This window comes from Phyllobates terribilis, unplaced genomic scaffold (genome assembly GCF_046119375.1).
Source record: "Phyllobates terribilis strain yellow unplaced genomic scaffold, ASM4611937v1 Scaffold_1__5_contigs__length_1240528914, whole genome shotgun sequence".
NCBI lineage: Eukaryota > Metazoa > Chordata > Amphibia > Anura > Dendrobatidae > Phyllobates > Phyllobates terribilis.
The window spans coordinates 946,131,105-946,153,565 of NW_027362761.1; the positions used below are offsets into that span (position 1 = coordinate 946,131,105).

At 41.8% G+C, this 22,461-nt stretch overlaps 1 protein-coding gene across 2 annotated transcripts in view; it reads right to left on the reverse strand.

The window, feature by feature from the left end:
* Positions 1-4,317: 4,317 nt before the first annotated feature.
* The window catches only part of TBC1D9 (TBC1 domain family member 9), a 65,587-nt gene continuing 47,443 nt past the window's right edge, over positions 4,318-22,461 (reverse strand). The window contains exons 17-21 of one of the 2 annotated variants that reach the window (XM_073642093.1): positions 22,006-22,071; positions 21,716-21,799; positions 15,046-15,120; positions 14,824-14,924; positions 4,318-5,877 (exon numbers count right to left, since the gene is read on the reverse strand). In XM_073642093.1, the coding sequence (XP_073498194.1) occupies positions 5,200-5,877; positions 14,824-14,924; positions 15,046-15,120; positions 21,716-21,799; positions 22,006-22,071 (1,004 nt within the window). In that variant the 3' untranslated portion in view covers positions 4,318-5,199. The remainder of the gene's footprint in view (positions 5,878-14,823; positions 14,925-15,045; positions 15,121-21,715; positions 21,800-22,005; positions 22,072-22,461) is intronic. The other variant, XM_073642102.1, reaches the window with a different exon arrangement.

A 22,461-nucleotide genomic window follows, 5' to 3' on the forward strand; every position in this document is an offset into this window, starting at 1 on the left:
GTAGTGGAAACAATCAATCACTCTCCTCATCTTTCCTGATTGATTCCGCTCTAGTTTTGTCGGTGTCCTGGTCACTATTGGTAGCAGGAGTCGGTACCTGAAGCACATTCAGGCGGCACAGGTCACCCAGCGTGCCATCGTACCATACGTGCCATCGCAAGGTGGTCGTCTGTGTCTCTCAGCACAATCTGAAGAGCAAGGAGTAAATCAATACACATTGACATGCCAGCTTCTGAATTACACAACTTGTATCACTAACAATTTTCAACTCGAGTCTTTTGTTCAAGTTTTCTGTCAAAACAGATGTCTGAATAGTGAGGGCTGCAGCTGATCCAACAGCCGCTGACTAGCTGCAGCAGTCAAGTGATCGCCGAGGTACACAGCGCTCGTATCGAAAAAATGGCGGTCGGGGAAGTATGCAAACACACTTATTTTATGATCCACCTTGTGGGGATTCTATAAAGGTTGTCTCACTCGTGTTAAGATGTGATCTACCTTTTTGTTAAAACAAGATATATAATGAGCAATGGGCCTTATAAATGAGATTGCTTATTATTAAATGTATTTTTCCAAGACTTTACAATAGTCAATAGCATAAAAATAAAATTGTAATTATAGCTTTGCAAGTACTCTAGCACAGGGTTCCCCAACTACAGGACATGTTTTCAGGATTTCCTTAGTATTGCACAGGTGATAATTACATCACCTGCACATCACCTGTGCAATACTAAGGAAATCCTGAAAACATGACCTGTTGGTGGGCCTTGAGGACTGGAGTTGGGGAACCCTACTCTAGCAGATAGAGAGGTTGTTTGATAAAATTTGAATACATTAGCTTGTGACACCTCAGCCTCCAAGTTTGGCCTCACACCTACATTTCACAGACCTTGTATGGGCTGTAATTTCCAGATTGACCTCCTTATAGGCATAGATGAGGCTGCTTGCTCGGGTTAGGGGACACCAGTCAGTTCAGAAATTGTGGTCCTTAAATGAAGCGTGAAATGCGGACATGTGAAGCTGGCCTAACAGATTATTGCTTATTACTGTAAATCTATCAATTGAGCAATTAAACAATTTATATGTTAGGTGGCTTTAACCTCAGTGCAAGGGCCCACGTAGATCTGCATAGTTGTCAAATTGATCATTGCCATGATTTTTGGCCACGTCGTGGCAGGCCTATTGGATCTCTACTCTACTCGGTTGTTCAAAATTTGCAAATTCGAAAACATACCCTATTGACTTACACTGGGTTTCTCTACAGAGGTGATTTTTCTTCATGCCCAAAATAATTGAATCTCTGCCCGAAGAGATAGAGTCAGTCATTAACATCTGTGAAAACTTACATTACTAAGACAATTCATGAATAAACTTCCCTTTGTATGCCCATGGCAGTATTAGGGCATCTCTTGGTCCTGAGCTGTAATAAGGCTTCTATAGAAACATATTGGGCCCTTTACTCTATCATTTTTAGGTCTACACCAGTTGCGTAGTAAAAGCGAGAGGTCAAGATAGACAAACATTTCCTATGCAATTCAAATAGCTGCCATACTGCTTGCATCAGTTCACCTTAAACGAAGTCCGATGAACTCTGATAATGAGTACAGAGACCACGATTTACGTAAAGCATTCCTATAGAAACTCATTCAATGACACAAAAATAAATTCAGCAGGTGTTAAAGAATTGAATGCATTATTTGTGCAATTATCCTTTCCCTTCAAGTTTAATTTAATGTGTTAGCCTTCAAAAACAAAAAAAAAACTGAAGGATGGAATTTTAAAAAACATTTTGGAATGTATATTACTCAGTATTGCTCCTGAACAGGGAGGCAACATGCAGCATAATGTCCGTAGAAGAACGTGGTTTGGGAGCACTATAGCCAAAGACAGCTGAAGCATTAATTCTCTTTAATTTTTCCAAAGCTTATGAATTGTTTGATTAAGTCTATAGATATAAACAGTGATCTTGAAATCTGCCTTTTTTTTTTTTTTTTTAGCAAAATCAAAGAACAGGACTTATACAAAAGTTAGAGAGTTTACACTAGTTTTTGGCTAGCCATAGCATGGGTTAGAATTTGGGGATCCCAATGCTAGAATTTTAACCAATCCTGAGAAAAGGGCTCCGCAGTGCTCTGCCGTCTGAGGTGGCTGTCAAACATGTCCTACCTACCATTCTACTATAGGACTGCAAGAAATAGAGTGCTCAGGATCTGTGTGTGTGGGGGGGGGGCTGTCAGCGATGAGCAAGTTATCACTTTGTATTATGGTTAAATTACAATTTGCTATCTTAGTACAAACAATTTAAAAAGGAACCTGTCAGGTTACCCCCTCTCTGCAAACACTAATTAGTAGTAGGGTGCAGACTTCTTTATTCTAATAAGGTGATTTATGCACTTATTAATGCTGTGGTGTTTGAAGAATAACATTTAGTTCTGCAGAGTCGCATATGTTAAAGAAGCAAGTTGCACGGCCAAAGATCACTGCGTGCCACACGGCCAAAGATCACTGCGTGCCACACGGCCAAAGAGCATTGCGTGCCACACGGCCAAAGAGCATTGCGTGCCACACGGCCAAAGAGCATTGCGTGCCACACGGCCAAAGAGCATTGCGTGCCACACAGCCAAAGATCACTGCGTGCCACACGGCCAAAGAGCATTGCGTGCCACACGGCCAAAGAGCATTGCGTGCCACACAGCCAAAGAGCATTGCGTGCCACACGGCCAAAGATCACTGCGTGCCACACAGCCAAAGATCACTGCGTGCCACACGGCCAAAGAGCATTGCGTGCCACACGGCCAAAGATCACTGCGTGCCACACGGCCAAAGATCACTGCGTGCCACACGGCCAAAGAGCATTGCGTGCCACACGGCCAAAGAGCATTGCGTGCCACACGGCCAAAGAGCATTGCGTGCCACACGGCCAAAGAGCATTGCGTGCCACACGGCCAAAGATCACTGCGTGCCACACGGCCAAAGATCACTGCGTGCCACACGGCCAAAGATCATTGCGTGCCACACAGCCAAAGATCATTGTGTGCCACAGCAACATTACAGCATAATACAATTGAATAAGCTACCCCTAGGGCACCGCAACAAGAACGTCGCCAAAAATTTGACTGGGTCAAACATTTCATAATTTGCTTACCCAGCCAGGAGTTGCAATTTGACCCCATTCACCTGCATTACGCTGTGATGTCGCATATAGTAATATTTGGCCGTGCAACCTACGTCATGGCCAAAGTTGCCGCGTACACAGAGTATAAACCACTTGGCTTGGCCAGTTTAACTATAAGAATTCTGCAGTGAATCATTCAATGTTCATCATAAAAGATTAACGCTTGTAAACTTTAACTCTAACGTAGGGGCAACAACAGTTCCACTTCAGTCCAGTTGTACACGATTACTGTAGCAAGGTCGTATCTGTTCTGTGCAATTTACCTTTGCATTTCTAGATCTATCAATTGAGCAATTAAAGGTAACTTGTCTTGTTCGCAAATGCTATTAATCTGCAGAAATGAGGTTAATCTGCTGGTTAATAGCATTCTGTGTTCCACCGCACTGAGAGCCTGGCTACCGGGAAGAGATGAAATTTATTTCTCCCGGTAGCCTCAAGCTTTCAGTCATAGAGGCACGGCTTCAGTCTCCACTCTTTACATAGTGAGCGGCGGCTGTAACCATGCCCCGGCATTGACTGATAGCCAGCTTACCACTGATACACTGCTGAGTAGACTTTCGGTCACTGCCAAAGCCTCGTTACAGTCACTGCTCACTGTGTACTGACTGGTGACTGAAGCTGCACCTCCTATGACTGAAAGCCGGAGGAATAAAGTCCATTTCCTTTCGGCAGTCAGGCTCTCAGTGTGGCGGCCGCATAGCTTTGGAACACTATTAAATTGCAGATTAATCCCACATCTGCAGGTTAATAGCGTTTTTGTTACATGACAGGTTCCTTTTATGCACGTTATTTGATTTTAATCTTGGACGTAGAGCCCTTGCAAAAATTCACAGTTTTTTAACCGATTGTTGCCATGCAATATCAAACACAGCCCATGAACAAAAGTGGCACGGTTTCTGAAAAAAAGAATATATATTATATCTATATTTCTACTCCTGTATAAGTCCTTTGTGTTGAAGTGCATGAGGATCAATAGTATGGCAGTCACTTAAACTAATCATATCCTAGTAAATGTGGAAAAATTTCCTTTATCAGTAACTCAGATTATGAAACCGTAACTTTTTTTTGCACGACAAATAAAGAAAAGTGCATGAATAAAAGGACGCAGTTTCTGAATGAACCCTTTTATTTCTTGTAAACAGAACAAAAACAGCAGCATTGGTTTATTGTTACATTTTCTTAACATCTATGGGGTTCAATATATATATTACAATAATTACCTGAAATTAAAAATAGCTTTAAAAAAATAAGACTTTCCAAATTAAAAAAAAATATATATACACAGAAAATGCATTAATACACGTTCGAAAATGAAGTGGAAAACTTTGTGCGCTCCACATCCTTCCACAATGAAACATTCTTCTAAGGTCCAACACAGACAATTTTTTTTATATATAGTCAAATCACCAAATACACTTTTTTTCCTGGAGAAGTACCATGTTACTTGAGGAGAGCGAAAAAAAAAACAAATGAAAGACATTGATGAACTGACAATTCATTGTATAAAAGAAGCAGGAATTCAAAGTGCAGGTGCTCAAAAGACAGCAAAAACTAGCATAAACGGGGATGGGATACTGTATAGTAAAGTGTCAATGCATTCCAACTGACTAAATATATCCAAGTTCACATAATAACTTATTTACAGGATTCTTAAAAGACACAGGATGTAATATTTCACCCAAAGAGGATATTATGTTGTTTTACCATATGTGGTCTTATCTTCAGTACAATACACTCTTGTTCTATAGAGGACAAAACATAAAATCCTATTTTCAGGTTAGGCTTATATGTACTTACCGTATGTAGTCTAAAAACCTTAATTTGTTATTTAAAATTGTTCGTACTCATGCCTATGTAATGGATGTATCCCAAGGAAAATGCTAGGTTAAAATCCATAAAATCTTCAGATGGTCGTTGTAAATTGTGCATTTTTGGACTAATATATTAAAACAGAGGTTGCTGTTCTAATAGGATTGATGGGATCCAGACTCTACCATGGTATAGTATATACAACTCCCTAGTGTTCTTCAGCCAGAGATGGTGGCAATCTCATAGTCACTTGTAGAAGGGAAAGCTTTCCCCATCAGTCTGACATTTTTAGCATTAGTTATTCTAGCCATCATGGACACCGGTTTCTCAAAGTATCTGACAATAGCTGGCTCTGTCAAGAGAGAAGCAAGGAACTGCTCGAATGTAACAGCCCAGTCATGGTCCAGACTAGTACTGACTGGCAAAGAAGCATGGTGGCGACTTCGTACAAGGATTGTGTCATCACCAATATCTTCACACTGCAATTTATCATCTTCATGTGACCCGGCACTCAGCACAGAGTAAGAAGACATGGAACTATCGTCTTTTGTCTCATCATCTGATATGAGCATAGATGAGCAGGCCCCGGTGTCTCTTGGAGAAGAGTCCTCAAGCTTGACCTCCTCCATTTGATCAGAGTGAATTTCTTCTGTGCTATCAGGGGAAACCACATATTGATAGGTTTGGATGGGCTTCTTTTCAAGAACCCTACTTGGAGTTTCTGTGCTGCAGTGACTGGGAGTTTCTTCTGAAGGTTCCATGGACAAGAGTTTGCCCACCTCACCAATCTCAAGCAGTAAGCTGGTAACAGCAGCGGTTGCATGGTAGAGTTCCTGTTCATTTGGATCCTCGCTAAACATATTGTACATGGTCTTACACAATTCAATAAACTGTCCCTAGACGTAAACAATCAAGAGGAGACAAAATTAAGAACTTAGTGTGATTGAATTTGCTCTGACGCGGTTTAGAGAAATTAACAAGATAAATTTAGTTTAGATCTCATATTTCTTATTTGTGGTAAATTGTAGTCTGCATTGAAAGGCACACAAAAAGGAAACTACCGGACTTTCATTATTCTCACTTACATGACCGCTTGGGGTTTTTCTTGTATGAGCAGATGAACTCTGGATTACTTATGCATCTAGATCTACAGTTTATTTCGACAGTGATGAGAAGTACCAGCTTTTACAGTGCAAGATGATCTTGAAATGAGCGTTTCTAGAAATGCTCGTTCACAATAATCTTGTAATCTAGGCAGGCTGCCGATCACCAGATCACCACAAGCAAACGATCATTTGTCGGGTGAAATGATCTTTCGGCTTGCACAACAGTTCATGGTTCTAATCAGCATACAGTCTTGTGTAAGCAGGACTTAGGTCGCCAAGAACAATGGCAGTTAATATACAATGAACGGTCTATTACAGATTGCTCAGGCTATTAAATAACCGCCGACCAGAAGCATTTTGGCTGTCATGTAACAATGTCCATCGCACAGTGTACAATAACCTTTAGGATGGTCATACGCATTAGATAGCAGTTTAGCCAACAGCCCCTCTCTCCCAATAGTTTTGAGGCACACTGGACTTATCTGCATTATTAGTAATAAACGGGTAGGATATTGGCTCAATGGACACCAATTAGGCATAAGCGTAACCGAACAACATGCTTTTCTGTCCAGTGAGGCAAAACATGGCCCCATTATGGAGGGACAATTTGTACAAAGGGGGGTCCTCTTGATCCCCAGTAAACATATATTTCACCAAGTCTTTTCAGTTAAAAGAGTTAAAAATTATTTTCATCCATTATTATTTAGATATGTTACTGAAAAAGCAGTCAGCCAAACTATAATTTGGCTGACAGCTCTCTCCCCTAACCACAGGATTGCTCGGCCGAGCTTTGCGCTGTCCTAAATAAGAGAATCAATGCCTCATTCCTCTGACATTGGCTTCTCTAAATGACCAAAAGGATTGGCTGTTGAAATTGAACAGACTAGATCCGTCTCTCCCCCGACAACAGCTGACGGGAGAGGGTTAGGAGGCTCCCATACCCATTCGATTTCTGGCTAATCCCACCTAAACCGGTGGCTGATTTATATAAATGTGTATGGAGGCCTTTGTGAACAAGCAATATAGAGTCATGGCCAAAAGTGTTGGCACCCTTGAACTTGTTCCAGAAAATTAAGTATTTCTCCCAGAAAATTATTGCAATTACTTGTGTTTGTTATACACGTTTATTTCCTTTGTAGGTATTGGAACAACATAAAAAAACAAGGCAAATTTGACAATGTCACACAAAACCCCCAAAATGGGCCGGACAAAGTTGTTGGCACCCTCAACTTAATATTTGGTTGCACGCCCTTTGGAATAAATAACTGCAATCAATCATTTCCTATAACCATCAACAAGATCCTTACACCTCTCTACTGGAATTTTGGACCACTCCTCTTTTGCAAACTGCTCCAGGTCTCTCATATGTGAAGGCGCCTTCTCCCAACAGTAATTTTAAGATCTCTCCACAGGTGGTCAATGGGATTTAGATCTGGACTCATTGCTGGCCACTTTAGAACTCTCCAGCACTTTGTTTCCATCTATTTCTGGGTGCTTCTTGAAGTATGTTTGAGATCATTGTCCTGCTGGAAGACCCATGACCTAGGACGCAAAAAAAGCTTTCTGACACTGAGCACTACATTGCGACCAAAATTCTTTGCTAATCCTCTGATTTCATGATGCCTTGCACAAAGTCAAGGCACCCAGTGCCATAGGCAGCAAAACAACCCCGAAACATCTTAGTACCGGCAGTCAAATATGGTGAAGGTTCAGTGTTCTTTTCTTTGTATGCCTCATTTTTGAAAAAAACAGTAGAATGATGTGATTTACCAAAAATCTCTATCTTGATCTCATCTGTCCATAAGGCTGTGTGCCCACTATGCGTTTTTCAAGCGTTTTTGATGCAGAATTTCCACAGCGGAAACACTTTAAAAACGCTTGGTAATACGTGCCCCATGGTCCCCAATGAAAATCTGCATGTTCTGTGCACATGCTGCAGAATTTTCCGCAGCGAATTTTCAGTGCAGAAAAATCCACAGCATGTCCATTATTTGAGCGTTTCTGCATGTGGATTTGAGGTCCCAATGCATTTGAAAAACGTCAAATAAGCATGTAAAAACGCTGCAAAAACGATTAAAAAACGCATGTAAAATCCGCATACTTTTTTTCTGCCAAGGACATGCAGAAACACTGCAGAAATGTTCTGCTTCAATTCTGCATCGTGGGCACATAGCCTAAGACTTTTTCCCAGAAGGATTTTGGCAAACTGCAGTCTAGTTTTTTTTATGTCTGTGTCAGCAGTGGGGTCCTTCTGGGTCTCCTGCCATAGCATTTAATTTCATTCAAATGTCAACGGATAGTTTGTGCCAACACTGATGCACCCTGAGTCGGCAGGACAGCTTGAATTTCTTTGGAACTTGATTGGGGCTGCTTATCCGCCATCTGGACTATCTTGCGTTGCATCCCTTCATAAATTTTTCTCTGCCGTCCACGTCCAGGGAGATTAGCTACATTGCCATGGGTTGTAAACCTCTTGATTATGTTGCACACAGTGGATAAAGGAACATCAAGATCTCTGGAGATGGAGTTGTAACCTTGAGATTGTTGATATTTTTTTTCTCGAGTCCTCAAACAGTTCTCTTTTCTTTCAGTTCTCCATGCTTAGTGTGGCACACACAGTCACACAATGCAAAGATTGACTCAACTTCTCCCCGTTTTATCTGGTTTCAGGTGTGATTTTCATATTGCCCTCACCTGTTACTTCCACAGGTGCAATTGAATGAGCATCACATGCCTGAAACAAAGTTGTTTACCCACAATTTGTCCAACCAATTTTTGGGGCTGTGTGTGAAATTGTGTCAGATTTGCCTTTTTTCTCTGTTTTTTTTTTGTGTTGTTCAGATACACACAAAGGAAATAAACACGTGTATAACAAAACATGTGTAATTGCAATAATTTTCTGGGAGAAATACTTTCGGCCATAACTGTAACTACCACCAGAACACTTACATGGTATGGATGAAAAAAGACATGTTCAATCTCCTGAATATCCATTTTCCTAAATCTACAGCAAAACAGAGTGTACCCTGAGATGGTCATTAAAGGGGTATACCCATCTCCAAGATCCTATCCCAATATGTAGTAGGTGTAATAATACACTGCTCAAAAAAATAAAGGGAACACCTAAACAACAGAATATAACTCCAAGTAAATCAAACTTCTGTGAAATCAAACTGTCCACTTAGGAAGCAACACTGATTGACAATCAATTTCACATGCTGTTGTGCAAATGGAATAGACAATAGATGGAAATTATTGGCAATTATCAAGACACCCTCAATAAAGGAGTGGTTCTGCAGGTGGGGACCACAGACCACATCTCAGTACCAATGCTTTCTGGCTGATGTTTTGGTCACTTTTGAATGTTGGTTGTGCTTTCACACTCGTGGTAGCATGAGACGGACTCTACAACCCACAGAAGTTGCTCAGGTAGTGCAGCTCATCCCGGATGGCACATCAATGCGAGCTGTGGCAAGAAGCTTTGCTGTGTCTGTTAGCGTAGTGTCCAGAGGCTGGAGGCGCTACCAGGAGACAGGCCAGTACACCATGAGACATGGAGGGGCCATAGGAGGGCAACAACCCAGCAGCAGGACCGCTACCTCCGCCTTTGTGCAAGGAGGAACAGGAGGAACACTGCCAGAGCCCAGCAAAATGACCTCCAGCAGGCCACAAATGTGCATGTGTCTGCACAAACGGTTAGAAACCGACTCCATGAGGGTGGTATGAGGGCCCGACGTCCACAGATGGGGGTTGTGCTCTCAGCCCAAAACCGTGCAGGACGCTTGGCATTTGCCACAGAACACCAGGATTGGCAAAGTCGCCACTGGTTCCCTGTGCTCTTCACAGATGAAAGCAGGATGAGCACATGTGACAGACGTGACAGAGTCTGGAGACACTGTGGAGAATAATCTGCAGCCTGCAACATCCTTCAGCATGACCGGTTTGGCAGTGGGTCAGTAATGGTGTGGGCTGGCATTTCTTTGGAGGGCCGCACAGCCCTGCATGTGCTCGCCAGAGGTAGCCTGACTGCCATTAGGTAACGAGATGGGATACTCAGACCCCTTGTGAGACCATATGCTGGTGCGATTGGCCCTGGGTTCCTCCTAATGCAGGACAATGCCAGACCTCATGTGGCTGGAGTGTGTCAGCAGTTCCTGCAAGATGAAGGCATTGAAGCTATGGACTGGCCCGCCCATTCCCCAGACCTGAATCCCATTGAGCACATCTGGGACATCATGTCTCGCTCCATCCACCAACTGTCCAGGAGTTGGCGGATGCTTTAGTCCAGATCTGGGAGGAGATCCCAAAGGAGACCATCCGCAACCTCATCAGGAGCATGCCCAGGCGTTGTAGGGAGGTCATACAGGCACGTGGAGGCCACACACAATACTGAGCCTCATTTTGACTTGTTTTAAGGACATTACATCAAAGTTGGATCAGCCCTGTAGTGTGTTTTTCCACTTTAATTTTGGGGGTGACTCCAAATCCAGGCCTCCATTGGTTAATAAATTTGGTTAATAAATTTGATTTCCATTGATGATTTTTGTGTGATTTTGTTGTCAGCACATTCAACTTTGTACAGAACAAAGTATTCAATGAGAATATTTCATTCATTTAGATCTAGGATGTGTTATTTGAGTGTTCCCTTTATTTTTTTGAGCAGTGTATAATATTAGCAAATACCTCCAATTAGAAATGTAGTATAGTATTTTTGATTCGCTATGCCACTTACCATGGATACCTAAGGTCCTGCAATGCCTGCACATGAGGAAAGAGACATAGCGAATCAAAAATACTATACTACATTTCTAATTGGAGGTATTTGCTAATATTATTATTACACCTACGACATATTGGGATAGAAAGCTAGTGTGGTACCCAACTAATTTAGTAAATAATAGCAGAGGGGTAAAACTAATAAACTTTATTGAATAATCCTTAAAATGGAACCCAGAGTGCAATGGGTGCACCACATGGAAAAGACACGTAATAAAATATATTCCAATAGGGCCAAAATTGCCCCCAAAAGTTTGGGGCAAATGGGACCCTGGCTGTATATGATCTTATATTATAAACATGCCAACTCCAATACAGGCAAGATGAGGGTAGAGTCCTTATTCAGGTCAACTCCACAAACAGATCATATCAAAATTAGCAAGTTTTCTAGCCAAAATGTAGAACACAAGCGGCGCCAAGCTCAATATGCGGTGTCTACACTCTGTATATGGCCATATAAAACAAAGCAGCCTAAATCAGTACATATTAGTTCAGCCAGAACAAGTGTATTGAGGTAAACCTTAATATAAGTGGTGCAATTAATACACAAAACCACACACAATAAATCCACCATGAAAAGTGGTATAGATAGAGTATAACACCAGCACACTCATAGGAGATAGTATGTCAACTTATCTGATCCTCCATTGGTGGCAGTATTCTAACATAGGCGGGCTCCCGACGCGTTTCCCTTTAGTCATCAGGGGAGTTCATTGCCCAAAATTATGCCCCCATTTCATTAGACACATAGGAAGGCAGACATGGTCGTAGCATATGACTACAGTGCAATTTATGTATGTACTGCACGCTAGTAACAAGCGGCACACTTCCGGGTATGATGCAATATCCTGTGCGCGACCCATACTGACGCTGGATATATGACAACATCCGGTTGATGGACCGCAGGTGGAGCGCATAGCTTCTGCGCATGCAGCGAAGAGCAGGCTTTGTCATTCCTACCTCAAGCTGGCAGGGGGGCGTGTTCACCAAATTAGTTGGGTACCACACTAGCTTTCTACTTCTAATATGAGTATGGCAGGATTCCTGTCAACAAGTATTGATACAAACGTTTGGATCATCAAAGCCAAGGAGGTCTTCTCAGACCGCACTTTTATCCAGAAAAGGTATACTCCATCATTCAACACAGCCTTTAAGGATCTTACTAAAACCTATAGAGATCAAATCACATCCTGATGGGAGGTGCAAAGCCTGGATAATTATATTAGATCCGGCATTGTACCACGCCATCTTAGAATCGCCCTCTCACCAGGATATCGGAATAAAAATCCAAATTTACTCATCAAGTGGGAGAAGGAAGAAACAGAAAGCTTATGAAGCTCTTACTAGAGGAGGAAAAAGTTAATCTGCATAATTTAAACAAATCTCTAAAAGAACAAATTGATATTACCAAAAAATTTTCATCTGAACCTGAATTTCAAAAGAAGGAAATAGGTCTCAAACGGTCTAGAGAAATTTCAGTTCCATTTGAAAGAACGTAAACACAGATTGTTTAATAGAGATTTACAGGAATTCTGGGATAACAAAGCATATTCTATCTCTATAGGGCGTAATTTGAGAGGACCAGAGACCGACATTTCCTCATCTGAGACCGAGGTCTCCGATTCGGACATTCGGCCAAGATATCCTAAGGGCAAAGGGAAAGTAAAAGGAGGTAACCGAGGTAATAGAAGGGGTGGTAGGAGATCTCCCCAAAGAGACATTTTTTTTAGAGTACAACTACCCATTGAGCAACAGTCTGAACCCCAACAGTGGTCTTTAAATATTGGGACTCCCCAACCTATAAAAAAATCCTTCTCCCAGCCTCCATCATCTAAACCAACCCTGTAGCGCTTTTCCCTCATGGCAGGAATCTCAAGTCATTAATCTATCCTCTAGACCCATTAATCGCGCAGAGATGTGTCCTCAGCAAAGGATTGTCTTTTGTACCGACAACTGACCTAAACCACTTTGAAACCATCAAGGATCTTAATCTCTTTATCCGTAAGTTAAGGTGGAAAAAACATTTCAAATCGGGAAAATAGGAAAACCTGCTCAGAGTTAGGGATGTCAGAGGATTTGCTTCAGGACGTTAGATTCCTCTTTCACCTGGGGGATAGCGACTATAAGAATAGTGGGAATGGTCCATTTACAACCCTTAAAAATAAAAGTAAGAGCATGCCTCCACAATCAGGGGATCCTGGGTCTATTGATTAATTCCTTGATCTGGTCACTAAAGACATCATGGACATACCCTCCACAGATTTGACCTCCAGAAACAATCTTACTAAACAAGAAATGCAAAGTCTTTGTTGTCTGGAGAGTGACACTAAGATTACTATCAAACAATCTGATAAGGGTGGTAACATAGTAATTATGAATACCATTGACTACAAGGAAATGTGTATGACCCTACTCAAGGATCGTATGAGCTACGAAGTTGTTGCTACTAATCCCACAGCAGGTCTGATGAAGGAACTAAGGCAATTGGTTGATGAGGGAGTAGCCACTGGAGTTATAGACAAAAAAGAAAGACTTTCTCTGTCTACAGTACCCCACTATGGCCACCTTTTACTGTCTCCCTAAAGAACATAAGGGGTGCAATCCCCTAAAGGGTAGACCAATCGTGGTAGGTACAGTCTCACATAAAATTTGGGCATTTATCTTGATCGTATACTAAAACCCTTTGTGGGGTCCCTGAGCTCGTACAGTACAGACCAAAAGTTTGGACACACCTTCTCATTTAAAGATTTTTCTGTATTTTCATGACTATGAAAATTGTACATTCACACTGAAGGCATCAAAACTATGAATTAACACATGTGGAATTGTATACTTAACAAAAAAGTGTGAAACAACTGAAAATAGGTCTTATATTCTAGGTTCTTCAAAGTAGCCACATTTTGCTTTGATGACTGCTTTGCACATATGATCTGTTTGTGGAGTTGACCTGAATAAGGACCCATCTTGCCTGTATTGGAGTTGGCATGTTTATAAGATCATATACAGCCAGGGTCCCATTTGCCCCAAACTCTTGGGGGCAATTTTGGCCCTATTGGAATATATTTTATTACGTGTCTTTTCCAAGTACATCAGAGTGTATATTTTCTATGTGGTGCACCCATTGCACTCTGGGTTCCATTTTAAGAATTATTCAATAAAGTTTATTAGTTTTACCACTCTGCTGTTATTTACATATTGGGATAGGATCTTTGAGATGGGAATACCCCTTTAAAAAATAACCAAACATTTTTAACATTTAGGCTCTAAGGAAAGCTGATTGTAATAACCTGACCAAAATAGAAAATAAATCAAGGACAAAAAAGGGGTTGACCATTTTATCGTTCTATTGGCATTATATTGGCACTTACTATTATATAGGTATGACAGGTTCTCCTCCTGCACTTGCTACTGTAGCTTTCCTCACAGACTGCACGGCTCTCTGTTCCACAACAAGGAGGAGCGCGTCTCCCGACTTGTCCATCCTCCCACAATTGTAAAACTCTTTCCTGTTCTATAATTAGAGGAGACTATGGACAGGTTTGGTGACACTCCTCTACTTAATGCCATTTCTGTGGACTGGAGAGCTCTGGAGTCTGAGGACAGTGCAGGTGGGAAACCTGTAATACTTATACATTACTAAAAAAGCCATAGAATTACATCCCCAACACATCTGTTAAAATATAGATACAGTAGCCAACCCCTTTAAGTATACTGAGTAATTTCTCACTTTAAGAGGAAATGTGAGTTGCACCTAGGTCTTACTTCACTCAACTTCAATACCAGCGTACTGGCATACAGTAAAGCTGGCATCTCACCTGGCACTCAGGACAAGCCCCGCCAACTAGTCTCTAGATATGCACCTAGCTAATATCCATTTTAGTGAAGCATAAATGAAGAAGTATATTGAATTACTGAAAAGTGGAATAATACTATCATACAAACTCGGCATCAAGGCAATACCTGATTTAACTTGGGTAATTCTGTAGCAACTTTTTGCCTAGACCGATTTTCTTGTGCCCACATCCGGAGATAATTTCGGTTATCGTGTCTTGTTTTCCTAACTAATAAATGAAAAAATAATAGTTTACATTCTCAGTAACATGAACATTCAAGTCACAATAATCACAATGTTACTGTCTCTACTACAAGCACAACACAGACACTGTGACCACTACGTGTTACCTTTAGCCTTTTTAAGACTGACGGCAACAAAGCCTTCTTCTGTCCTTTTCTTGCTTCCCAACTCAATTGCAGCAACTTAATGACAACACAGGAAATGAAGAAACATCTCTTAGATGTTTGCCGCAGCAAATGAGATCTCACTACCATCGCAAATACCAAGTAACTGCATTGTATCGTACCTGCAATTGGTGTAGCTTAAATGTATAATACAGTGCTGTATGAATCAGTGGCCATACAGCTGCTATGGAGTGCGTACCGGGAGGTCTAGCACTGAGCAGACAAACTGCGATAACCAGAAGCTGCAGCCACCGCTAAGGGGGGCTCGGAAATACTTCCCACCTTTGAAACATAGGAAAGAGGTACACACAGGGGCGAGCAGAGTTAGTGTGTAGTAGCAATTTGCATTTATTTTTACACTAAGCCACTTCCCTAATCTCGCCGAGTCCCAGCTCCCATAATATGACACCCCCACAGTGCCCCCATATAGCATGAAGCTCCCATAGCATGATGCCCCTACAGTATCCCCCACACAGTATGATAACTCCACAATACATTCCCCCACAACCCCTTCACACAGACACACAGAATGGTGCCCACACAGTCCCCCTACACAGTATGAAGCCCCCACTACTCTCCACACACAGTATGATGCCTCCCACAGAGTACGAGCCCATTACAGACTAGGATGCCCCAAAGCCCCCCCACATAGAATGATTCCCCACACAGAGTATGGCGCCCTCGCCACACAGACAATATGGTGCTCTCACACAGTATGATACCCCAATTCCCCCCACCCACATACAGTAGTATGATGCCTCCACAACTACCCATACACAGTATGATACTCCTAATATCTCCCCTCAAACAGTATGATGTCTCGACAACCAGCAACACACTGTATGATACCCCAAATGCCCCCGCCATACAGCATGATTCCTCCTCAGCCCCCTATGAACAGTATTAGGTCTTCACATTCACTGACCGTGTCGTACCCTCACTTGTCTGTGTGTCCTGCTCCTCTGTGAGAGCTGCTCGCTCTTGCCCATCATATGACTTTAATAGGTCCTTCAGCTTTTACCCAGAATGAACTATTCAGCATGGATCTGATAATTCCCTGTTCCACCATTGCATTCAACTGTGTAGAAACATCCCTCCAACCTATCAGGACAGCTACCCAAATTCGGGACAGCCCCACTTGATCTGGAATGGTTGGGAGATATGGCTCAGGGCCTGATGCTTTGTACAGCTCAAATTGCGTGTAATATATAATATACACACACACACACGTATATAGTTAACACTGTCAAAACTAGGAGTTATATGTAGTCTTTTATCTTAATAGTTTTTCTACAATAACCACCAAGCTTACACTGTCATGAGTATCCTTGCTGCTGGATTTTGCACACACTTTCCCTGGTGGTGGTTGCACTGAGCCAGACTGCTTTACATATTTAGAATACAATATTGCACCTCAAAAACGATTTTTGCACAACTCAACTAGCGGTGTTATATTTTAACATCCACTACCATCTTTACACTAGAATTATTAACCTTCTTAAGGTCAAAGCTGTAGGTTTCGTTTTTTTATCACGGTGTTCCATGAGCCATTGCCATTTATTTTTTCAGTCGACATAGTTATACGAGGCTTGTTTATTCTGGGGCAAGTTTTATTTCTCAATGCTACAATTACGGGTAGATTTCATGTGCTAGAAGAACTTTTTTTTCAATTCTCCCCAAAGAAAAATAATAGATCAGTCATTACAAAACTTTAATTTTTTTTTTTTTTACTTGGGATCTTATTTTCCAGTGTTTACCTTGTGGTAAAAATGACAAAATTTCCTTTATTCTTTGGATCAGTGCGATACCAAAAAGGTTTATTCCTACTTTTGTGCAATAAAATACATTTATAAAAAAATCATTTTCTTTTGTTGCCATATTCTGAGAGCTACAACTTATTTTTCTATCTACGGAGCTATGTGAAGGATGTTTGCATTGGTACATTGGTGCCATTTTGAGATTTTTTTGAGCACTTTTTATTTTGGAAGGCGGACAAAACAAAAACAGTCATAAAGATGTACATTTTTGTTTTTAAATAAACTCATGGATGGTATTGGGTCTCAGGGCTCTTTGGATCACTGAACTGAATCTCAAAAACCTGTTACTAGTTTGCCAGGTGAGCCCAATTTAAAGAAAACTACTTAAGAAGAAAGTTTCACATTATTAAGGTAGCCACAAGTTTCCCAATATAGGAAAGAAATATAATTGCTCTGCTGCTGAAAAGCGTCAAATAGCGCAATGCCTCGGACAAGGTATGAAAATATTAGATATTTCACTAAAACTTAAACGTGATAATCGTACTTTGAATATTTGTGGCTGATACAGAGCACAGATGGGTTTGTGCAGATAAAGGCATTATGAGGAAGGTTTCTGCCAGACAAATTCGTCAGATTAACAGAGCAGCTGCTAAAATAACTTTACAAAGCGGCAAACAGGTATTTGTTGATGCTGGTGCCTCTGGAGTTACACGAACCTGTAATTGTGCCTAAACTTACTATTCGGCCACGCCTAAATAGTGCTCACAAGCAGAAACGGTTGCAATGGGCCCAGACATACATGAAGACTTGTTTTAAATTAGTTGTTTACTGATAAGTGCTGTGCAAATCTAGCTGGAGTGGTGGATGGTTGCTGGATGCCCACCATGTCCCAAACAATGCTGCAATGTCAGCAAGGAGGTGGCGGAGTCATGTTTTGGGCCAGAATCATGGGGAGAAAGCTGGTAGCTTCATACCTTCAGGAACCCCTAGCTAGGTTTCTGAAAGTATGAAAATAACCTTGGCACAGTATATAGCATTTCTGACTAACCACTTTCTTCCATGGTACAAAAAGAAGAACTGTGCTATCCATAGCAAAATCATCTTCATGCATGACAATGCAACATCTCATACTGCAAAGAATATATTTGAGTCATTAGCTGCTATGGCCATAAAAGGAGGGAAACTCATGGTGTAGCCACCATCCTCCCCTGACCTAACCCTATTGAGAACCTATGGAGTATCCTCAAACAAATGATTAATGAGGGTGGGAGGCAGATCACATCAAAACAGCAGCTCTGGGAGGCTATTCTGACATCCTGCAAGGAAATTCAAGCAGAAACTATCCAAAAACTCACAAGTTCAACATATGCAAGAATTGTGAAGGTGATCTCAAAGAGAAAAAAAATTATGCCAGAATTAATGTGCCATTCTTAAATCTAGAGAGGGTACGAACGTGGCGATACAATTTTTTTTTTAATAACTACTTACAGTCCACTTCTGGGTGCTCCACATGTTACTCTGCAGTGACGTTCTAAAACATCACTGCATAGTATAGCAGCTGCACAAAATCATGCAGCTGCGGGAGCAGAGATCCAGCTGTCAGACAGACTCTCTATAGAGCAGGTTTAAGGTGTTTGCCTTGTTGGACGCTATGTACAAATCTGAACAAGCACTATGTATACAGGATATGAAGAACTGACAGTGCTTCCTCCTCTGGCCCCAATGAGCATGTGTAGAGAGGGAACAGGAGCTACTGGGTCCTAACAGACCCAGGTCAGCATTGCTAGGAAGCCAGGAGGCTGAATTTGCCATGTAACTGTGGTTAATATACCAGCCCTAGTTACAGGGAAAATTTTATTTATAAAAAAATAAATGGAAGGACTAAGAAAGCAGCCATGGGGCCCATTGTTAGGACCCCCTCTGCCATGACAACATGGCCATCCCTATTGATCGGGGGCAATGGGCTGACAGTGTTTTGACAGAGGGAGGTGGCTCCCCCTAGTGTGCTGTTGTTGGTATGCATAGTAATATCTAAGGGGTTAAATGGCAGGTGAGGTGTTCACTCTAATGTTTGCAATTTCAGCAGGAACCTGGTTATGCATGTCAAAGCCAGAGGGCCCAATGTGTCAATGTGCTTTTTCGCCAGAATTCTGGTGTAAAACACCTTAGAAAAGGTCACATTGTTTGTGCAACTTGAAATTGGGCTAACATTTTGCAACTTTTCAGGGTTACACCACTCCATACAAGCTCCAAAACAATTCCAAACAGTGAGAGGAGCTGGGGCAGGACCAAGCATGCCCAACTAATTCATGACAATTTATGCCACAAAAATGACGTAATTTATGCCAAAAATGAACTTCAGTTCTTGGTACACGGCACTGAAAGGATCCACCAAACTCAATAAGAGTCAAATACTTCTTGATGAATTTTCTGCATCTTACTGCAGCACACCGCTCATCAAGGCTGGTATACAAAATGGCAATGTTGATGAATCAGGCATAAAAAGTTATTGCAAACTAAGTACAGAATAAATATTGCCAAGTGGCAAAACCAACCATGCAGTCCTGGACAAAAATTAGGAGACTGACAAAAATGATGGCTTTCAGAAAGTTTGCTGCTTCAGCGTTTTCAGATCTTTTAGTCAGAAGTTGTGTGCATGGATACAGGAGTACAATTATAAGTTTCTATACATTTACTGATAAATGCATCACGTTTATGCAACTTTTGGCATTGACTGTACAGTCATGGCCAAAAGTATTGAGAATGAGACAAATAGTAATTTTTCCAAAGTTTACTGCTTCATTTTTTGTAATGGCAATTTGCATATACTCCTGAATGTCAAAGAGTGATCAGCTTAACAGCAATTACTGTTCTTGCAAAGTCATTTGCCCAGAAAATGAACTTTAACCCCCAAAACACATTTCAACATCATTGCAGTCCTGCCTTAAAAGGAGCAGCTAACATCGTTTTAGTGATTGATCCATTAACACAGGTGTGGGTGTTGATGAGGACAGGGCTGGCGATCAATCAGTCATGATTAAGTAAGAATGACATCACTGGACACTTTAAAAGGAGGCTGGTTCTTGGTATCATTGTTTCTCTTCAGTTAACCATGGTTATCTCTAAAGAAACACGTGAAGCCATCATTGCACTGCACAAAAATGGCCTAACAGGGAAGAGTATCGCAGCTACAAAGATTGCACCTCAGTCAACAATCTATCGCATCATCAAGAACTTCAAGGAGAGAGCTTCCATTGTTGTAAAAAAGGCTCCAGGGCACCCAAGAAAGACCAGCAAGCGCCAGGACCTTATCTTAAAACTGTTTCAGCTGCGGGATCGGACTACCAGCAGTGCCGAGCTTGCTCAGGAATGGCAGCAGGCTGGTGTGAGTGCTTCTGCACGCACTGTGAGACGGAGACTCTTTGAGCAAGGGCTGGTTTCAAGGAGGGCATTGAAGAAGCCACTTCTCTCCAGAAAAAAGATCAGGGACCGACTGATATTCTGCAAAAGGTACAGGGAGTGGACTGCTGATGACTGGGGCAAAGTCATTTTCTCTGATGAATCCCCTTTTCGATTGTTTGGGACATCTGGAAAACAGCTTATTCGGAGAAGAAGAGATGAGCGCTACCACCAGTCTTGTCTCATGCCAACTGTAAAGCATCCTGAAACCATTCATGTGTGGGGTTGCTTCTCAGCCAAGGGAATCGGCTCACTCACAGTCTTGCCTAAAAACACAGCCATGAATAAAGAATGGTACCAGAATGTCCTCCAAAAGCAACTTCTCCCAACCGTCCAAGAGCAGTTTGGCGCCCAACAATGCCTTTTCCAGCATGATGGAGCACCTTGCCATAAAGCAAAGGTGATAACTAAATGGCTCATGGAACAAAACATAGAGATTTTGGGTCCATGGCCTGGAAACTCCCCAGATCTTAATCCCATTGAGAACTTGTGGTCAATCATCAAGAGACGGGTGGACAAACAAAAACCAACAAATTCTGGCAAAATGCAAGCATTGATTATGCAAGAATGGACTGCTATCAGTCAGGATTTGGTCCAAAAGTTGATTGAGAGCATGCCAGGGAGAATTACAGAGGTCTTGAAGAAGAAGGGGCAACACTGCAAATATTGACTTGCAGCATTAACTCATTCTAACTGTCAATATAACCTATTGGTACTCATAATATGATTGCAATTATATTTCTGTATGCGATATAAAAATCAGGCAAACACTAATAAAAACCAGAGGCCAGCAGATCATGTGAAAATATAATTTTGGTGTCATTCTCAAAACTTTTGGCCATGACTGTACATACTACTAAGGCAGAAACAGAGACAAGCATTAATAGCCCTAAGGATTGTGCCAATTTAACTTAAAGGAGTTTTTCAGCCTTTGACTACAGAGTTGTAGTCACTCTTATGAATCCTCACATCAAGCGCATTGTGAGGATTCTTCCGTGCCGGAAGTGGGCAGGCATGTTACCGCAAGTATGTGATTTGCATACTTACGGCCACAATCCGACTAGACTGTGTCCGGCCTCGCTCACATGCTTATGATCACTCCCGATGCCGGAGAATCCTCAGAGCGCATAGTGCGCGCGATGTGAGGATTCACAAGTTTGCAGTCGAAGGGCCTGCAGTCCCTTTAATGAGGGATTGGGAGAGATGCTGCATTTACAACACTTTTTACAGAAGTCAGGGACTAGAACAGCCAGCAATCAGTGAATGATGTTCAGCATGAATCTATTACACTGTTGCTGAAGATAAACTGACATACTTGCAATCTAGGCTAGTGTAGTGGTCACTATCAACCTTAGGTTTTAATAGCAGCAAACCCGCTTTCATAGATGTCGGCGTACCTTGGCTACACTCAGGTGCAATGTCTTCAAAGTACTGTGCGGCCTCAAACGCGGAATCTGGTTCTTCTTGGTCTGGAGACAGGTCTAAAAAGGTCAATAATGTGTTATCATATCACTATATAGGTTAAAGGTCTGTGGATTGAACATTTGAAACAGTTTAGGGATTACTATAAAGCAACAATTAATGTACAGGCGTTGTAAACCTTGATCTTATCGGCAGTCATTTCCATCCACGTATACCACAAATGTGTGAGGGCTGATGTAATGCTCAGCCGCTGCGAAGGACTCACCAGGCAATATGTGCATTCTGTACAGCAGCTTCAGCTTCTCTTTGAGGTCCCCATGGCAGGCTGCACCTGGGGACAGAAATACCGCATTACCTCACTAAGCCCGTCTGTAATCCGGTATAGGAACAGAGTTGCCTAAACCATTACTGTACCTCCTTGCTACCTACTTACACATGTAGCACGGTGGACTAACCACTAGACATTGTGCTCATCCCAATAACTCCCTGCATTTCACAGTGTCCGCTCACTGAGTGCTCCTAGTGCACACATCAAATGTACCTACAGGCTCCTATTCAGCTGATCTAGGGCTAATAGAGCTTCCACTTGGTCTCCGTCGCTCCAGTATACATTAGTTTAGCTTTTTTTGCTGTATGGAATTGCAGCCTACTACGCGATTCTATACCTCAAAAACTAAAATAAAATAAAAACAAAAAACAGATGACAACACATAACGAAAAG